Source organism: Nematolebias whitei, chromosome 23 (assembly GCF_014905685.2).
Source record: "Nematolebias whitei isolate Nwh7 chromosome 23, NemWhi1, whole genome shotgun sequence".
In the NCBI taxonomy this organism is placed as follows: Eukaryota; Metazoa; Chordata; class Actinopteri; order Cyprinodontiformes; family Rivulidae; genus Nematolebias; species Nematolebias whitei.
The window spans coordinates 10,860,828-10,867,539 of record NC_056520.1 but is presented as its reverse complement, the minus strand read 5'-3'; the positions used below and the strand labels follow the sequence as shown (position 1 = coordinate 10,867,539).

The window sequence follows — 6,712 nt, the reverse complement described above, 5'->3', positions numbered from 1 at the left end:
TATATATATATACTCTATATATATATATATGCAAACGTCTCGGGAGTCAAGGGCACAGTTCTGGGAGATATGGTAGGGGGTAGGTGGGTGATAATGTGTTGGCTTTGGTGAGTCCCCCGGTCACAGTTATTTGATAAAAGTGCAAATATGTACAGACATTTATTAATTTATTACATGTCATGATCTTCACAGTGGGGAGGGTAATGCCATTGTGGGGGTGAGGCACTTGTAATATTGGCTCCTTCTCACTTCTTTTATAAAATGGTGCACCTCAGCTCTAATTCAGCACAACATGACAAAAGCAGCTTCCTTTGTAATATCTTGAACTGGAAATGTTTGACGAATAATGGGAGTGGTGGCGCAGAGGTTAGAGAAGGTGGGTCTGTGATCGGAACATCGCCGGTTCAAGCCCCGGTACCGACAACATCAAAAATGTGGGTGGGGGGTGGGTGAAGCACCCACACCTGCCCCCACCCTCATTCGTCCCACTCTGGGCCCATGAGCAAGGCCCTTAACCCCCATCTGCTCCCTAAACAGGTCTCTCTTGAAAATGAGTTCTCGTGACTCAACGAGACTACCTGGATAAATAAAGGGTAAATGAAAAAAAAAGAAAATGAATGTACCTTGGTAACACACTGTGCAGTGATGACCTTGACAGGAGCTGCTGGCTCACAAATTAACTCAAGGTAGAAAGTGGCATAGTGTCTAAATCCATTTCCTGAAGATACAAATATATTATACATCAGTACAATTGAGATAAATATACAAAGTTAATACAAGTAAGTCTTAACAGCAAAAAATATCTTACAATACAAACAATATTACCTTTGTCCTTATTCGCCTTGTGCATATCATCAGTTTCTACAAATGACACAGAGCCTGTAAGAAACATTAGAATAAAATGTTCAGCTTAATAGGTATGAGAGTTTTTTTAAGTACTCAGTTTTCATTTTAAAGGCATAGAATAAAATCCAATAATCATTATGAACATAATTACAATTTTTCTATGCTATTATCTTTTAACTGAGCTACAATCACTGTAAAGTAATACTAATTGTTATAATTAACCAAGCATTAGACTCTTAAAGTTCTAATCACAGGAGTCGACATGAGGAGAGTTCAAGGTTTGATTTACATTATGTGCAGGTAAATATTTATAACTTGGGCTTTGAGCGGGAAGGGAATCCACTGAAAAGGAATAGCAAAGACGTAAGGCTAACTGATCTTGGATTTTTAGAAAATTTATTATTGTAGAAGAATCTTGTCTCGTTCATCTGGTTACTTTTATGGTTCGAGAAAGCAGCATGAGAAACCAGGTTTTCCAATATTCAGGGGATGAGGTGAACAGGGTTAGCCACACCAAGCTCCTAATGTTTTGGCTGAGTGTAATATAGTTTGACGGTACAATTTAGCACTGAGTGGATGTCTGCTCTGGCCTTTGACAACTGGTCTCTTGATTGTTACACTGGAAACACTTGAAGAAGGTAGAGAACTGCAACAAAAAGGGAGATGGAACAATTACTTTATCTGGAGGAACGATAGGTCTAGAGCAAGAAGGATCCTTACAGTGTTCCCTCCTCAATGGCCACCTCGCTGCTTCACTGGAAGAGAACTGGTGCCACACTCTAATTAGCTACTTAACTCAAAACACTTGCAAAGGCCTTTAAATGTTCTCAGTCTAGTTCTGTAGGCTACACAATCATCAGGAAGACTGCTAACCTGACAGTTGTCTAAAAGACGATCATTGACACCTTGCACAAGGAGGGCAAGACACAAAAGGTCATTGCTAAAGAGGCTGGCTGTTCACAGAGCTCTGTGTCCAAGCACATTAATAGAGAGATGAAGGGAAGGAAAAGATGTGGTAGAAAAAAGTGTACAAGCAATAGGGATAACTGCACCCTGGAGAGGACTGTGAAACAAAAACCCATTCCAAAATGTGGGGGAGATTCAAAAAGAGTGAACTGCAGCTGAAGTCAGTGCTTCAAGAACCACCACACACAGACGTATGCAAGACATGGGTTTCAGCTGTTGCATTCCTTGTGTCAAGCCACTCTTGAACAAGAGACAGTGCCAGAAGCATCTCGCCTGGGACTGCTGCTGAGTGGTTCAAAGTTGTGTTCTCTGATGAAAGTAATTTTTGCATTCCCTTTGGAAATCAAGGTCCCAGAGTCTGGAGGAAGAGATGAGAGGCACAGAATCCATGTTGCTTGAGGTCCAGTGTCAAGTTTACACAGTCAGTGATGGCTCGGGGTGCCATATCATCTGCCGGTGTTGTTCCACTGTGGTTTCTGAAGTCCAAGGTCAACGCAGCTGTCTGCCAGAAAGTTTTAGAAAACTTCATGCTTCCTGCTGCTGACCAACTTTATGGAGATGCAGATTTCATTTTGCAACAGGACTTGGCACCTGAACAAAGTGCCAAAGCTACCAGTACCTGGCTTAAGGACCATGGTATCCCTGTTTTTAATAGGCCAGCAAACTCGCCTGACCTTAGCCCCATAGAAAATCTATGGGGTATTGTGAAGAGGAAGATGTGATACACCAGAAGCAACAATTCAGAAGAGCTGAAGACCACTATCAGAGCAACCTGGGCTCTCATAACATCTGAGCAGTGCCACAGACTGATCGACTCCATGCCACGCCGCATTAATGCAGTAATCCAGACAAAAGGAGCCCCAACTCTAAGTATTGCGTGCTGTACATGCTCATACTTTTCCTGTTCATACTTTAAATTTGGTCAACATTTCTAAAAATAATTTTTTTTAAATTGGTCTTAAGTAATATTCTAATTTTCTGAGATACTGAATTTGGGGTTTTCATTAGTTGTCAGTTATAATCATCAACATTAAAAGAAATAAACATTTGAAATATATCAGTCTGTGTGTAATGAATGAATATAATATACAAGTTTCACTTTTTGAACAGAATTTCTGAAATAAATAAACTTTTTCATGATATTCTAATTTTATGGCCAGCACCTGTATACCCGATCCAAAAGAGATGGGTGTTCCACAAAGAAGAATTTAAGTATACCACACTTCAGAGAGATGTTTCCAGTTCTTGGATGATATTTTAAGTTTGGTCATTTAATTGAATGCAAAAATCTGAGGAGAGACTGAACAAAGCTCCAAGAAGATTACAAAAAAATACCTTCCAAACCTGATAGTGTTATAGAAGTACAGTTCATTTATAATTTGATAGTACTATCTTATCTTATATTTACTACTAACATGCACTACACTTTGTTACAAGCTGGATTGCATGTTTCCTTTTGTCTGAGGCTCTCCTCTCTGTGTTTCAAAAAAAAAAAAAGAAAGAAAAAAGCCTGGAGAGAAGCAGCTCACAGGGCCAGTAATCTGTCTGGACTGGGTTGTGGTGGCTGCAGTTTTTGTTCAAGTAAATACAATTCGGTGATGTGTAATTAGGCCTGTCATGATAACAGATTTTGCTGGGAGATTAACCGTCTCAGAAATTATTGCGATAAACAATAATATTGATTGAAATTTGACAATAATCAGTAATTATTGTTAAATTTAAGAAGAAATGTTTAATTTGTTTTGCATGTAGTACCTTTTTTCAACCACCGGATGGCAGTATAAGACTGAACCGAAGGATGGATAGTAAGGAGCAGGTGTCTCTTTAAGAAAAATGGGAGGGAGGCCCCTTGACGTGACATGGCCTGTCTCTCTTCAGTTCTCAAAATGGCGGACAGTCGGTGTGGATTGAGCTCTTTAGAATAGCATTTTTTACACAACGCTTTTAATTAAAAAATCAGTAAACAAGTTCTCAGCTTCTTTTTGCAGAGAAAAACTTTTTACACAAAGGCACGGGTTTCAACTATGAATTTTGGAGCTTCGACAAGACAGATTTTTTTCCCCGAGGTCGGCCTGTTAGCTTAGCTGATTTTAATGATCCAAAAATGTGATTTTGAATGGTTAAAATGGCTAAAATGGATTTTAAAGAGAAAAGAAGGGGTCAGTGAAGAGCATCGAAGTTGAGCCTTTTGCCATCCAGTGTCCAGAAGAAAGAGAGAGACATGAAGAAATGATAAAGCAGATAAATGAAAATGAGGTAGATAATTTTCATTTATCATGCAATTAATTGATGTATTGTTTATCGTGACAGGCCTATGTATAATTGAAATTGTTTATGTAGGTGTTAATTTTGTGGTGGATACTTCCTTTTAAAAGGAGGGTGTCTTAACTTTCACTTTTTGGGTAGAATGAGCATTTTTCTAATTTGGATTTTCATGATTAAACTAATTATTTAGTTTTTCAGATTTTAGCTCAGCTTTCCTAAAAATGCCAATAAAACTAGTGTATTTTTCAAGCTGACCCACTTTATCTCCTCATTTCTGGGTTTTATTTATTGTTAAACCTTTCACTCATCTCCTAGACCAAAACGGATAATGTAACAATTTGGGGGCTCGTCCGGGATTGAAGCAACTTTGTTCACTATTTTCATGGTAAGTGGCCACTGTTTTATTTGAGCTCTACGTCAGTGCCGGAGTTGTTCATCACCCTTTGTCAACTTTCAGCTTCATGTTCAGCTGTTTTGAGCACGTCATTCTTTCTTTTCTAAACACTTTACTGAATATTACTATTATGAGCTATGACCCAAACAAAATTTAAAGGGACAATAGTGTAATACAGTACCAGACAAATTGAAGGCTGTCATCTGAGGAGTCCACAAGATATTTTTATAAATCAACACAGCTCAGTTCTCTAGGGGGATTGCATTATCACTTAAATTGGTGGCAGACTAAACATTTTTCAGATCACCTAAAGGTTTTGTTACATTAACTGTTGATGTTTGATCGATGATGGTTTATACAGGTTTTAGGGCAGGCAATAATATTTGTGCAAAAAAGACTTACTGTATCTTTGAAAATGCCTTTAAAGATGTTTTAACCACTAGCTGCTTTTACTTAAAGAGGCCGAAAGATTTAATAAAGGGTAATGTGCTGCTCCGAAGTAATTTTTTTTTTTATGAATAAATAAATAGATAAATTAAAAATAAATAGATAAATAATAACCTGTCTGTTTTCCTCGTTTCCATGGCGTCACAGCCAAAGTGTACAGACAGCTTTGTCCAGGTTTAATTTTCAGGGTTGGGGCACCACTCACAACAGATAGATTTGTCTCCGCCTATACAGTACGTGTAGCAACAAACATACAGGATGAAGAAACCAAACAAAACATATAAAAAGAACACAAAGAAAAAGAAAAATGAGACGCATAAACACAAGTTTATGGTTACAACACAATAAAACACCTAATAACTCATAAATATAATTCAAATTGATTTTGATGAATGAGACGCAATTGGTTGTTTGGATAGTAAACGAATAAAATAAAAATGAGGACATATTAATACCTAACTAGAGAAATTGCATTTCCTGTGAAAAATTCAGTGTGAATGCTTATTGCACAAGAACTTGCTGGAAAAACAGCTGAAATTAGCTAAAAAAAAAAAAAAACATGCTGAAATGTAGTTGAAAGAGAAGAACAAGCCTAAAAAAGTATAAGAAACAAGAAAGACAAAAATAATTGCTGAATTATGTTTAAGTAAGCAGAAATGAGCACACAAATTACGAAATTAGTTAAAAAAAAGCTGAAATTAGCAAAAACACAGCTGTAAAGTAGCTGAAAAGACAGAAAAAAGCTAAACTACCAGAAGAAAATTGATAGAGCTGAAATGAGCTAAAAATGTGGAATTGGCTGAAAAAGCTATGCTAAAGCTATGCTAAAGCTAAGCTTTAAATAAATAAAAAACAGTTACATAGTAGAAAATGCTGAAACTAGCAGAAATAGGCTGAAAAAGAGCATAGCAAGCTGAAATTAGCAGAAAGAAGTTAATTAGGCTCAAAGTAGCAGAAATTACCATGAAAAACTTGAATTTATTTGAAATTTACTGAAATTAGCTAAAGAATGCTAAAAATGTAGCATAAATTAACAGAATAAATCAGAACATTTGCTCAACTAGACTGAAAGAAGCAGAAATAAGCACAAAAAAAATGATAATTATCTTATTTTTAAAAGGCAGAAATATTTAAAAAAAAAAACAGCTGAAAAGTAGCTAAAAAGGCAGAAAGAAGCTTAAATTACCAGAAGGAAGTCGAAAGAACGTTTTTGCTGAATTAAAATGAAAAAGCTTAACTGAGTGCAAAAAACGTGGAATTAGCTGAAAAAGCTAAAATTAGCATAAAACAGCTAAATAGTAGCTGAAATTGCATTTTAAGCCTAAACTTGCAGAAATAAGTTAAAAGGAGCATAACAAGCTGAAATTAGTAGAAAGAAGTTCGAGGAAGCACAAAAATGTTTGTAGTTAGCAGAAATAATCTGAAAGGAACAAAAAAAATAATAAATCGCTGGAAAAAAAGCTGAAAAAAGTTTAAATTTGCAGAAAGAAGCTGAACCAGAACAAAATGTGAAAGCAGTAAAAGGTTGTAAACAGATCTAAAGATTTGAAGGATGTAAAATGAGCTCAATTCATTTTCTATGAGAAAAAGTCCTATCAGGATTGTCCTGAACGAGCTGAAGGGTTTGATATTTGATTTGTTGAAATAGCTTGAAAACTGCGGGACTAGAAACGCACCGAAAAATGTACCGAAGAAAAATGGATCACGATAGTGTGAATGCTTCATAAACATTCACACAAATATAGATAATCCTATTATGTTGTAAATCTTATACACAAGATGAACAGTAATGAA

At 36.4% G+C, this 6,712-nt stretch overlaps 1 protein-coding gene across 1 annotated transcript in view; it reads right to left on the bottom strand.

The window, feature by feature from the left end:
- The window catches only part of LOC119429040 (cilia- and flagella-associated protein 47-like), a 108,232-nt gene that overhangs the window by 24,830 nt on the left and 76,690 nt on the right, over nt 1-6,712 (bottom strand). Inside the window, 3 exon segments of the mRNA XM_037696757.1 lie at nt 624-718; nt 826-879; nt 5,033-5,164. Coding sequence (XP_037552685.1) covers nt 624-718; nt 826-879; nt 5,033-5,164 — 281 coding nt within the window.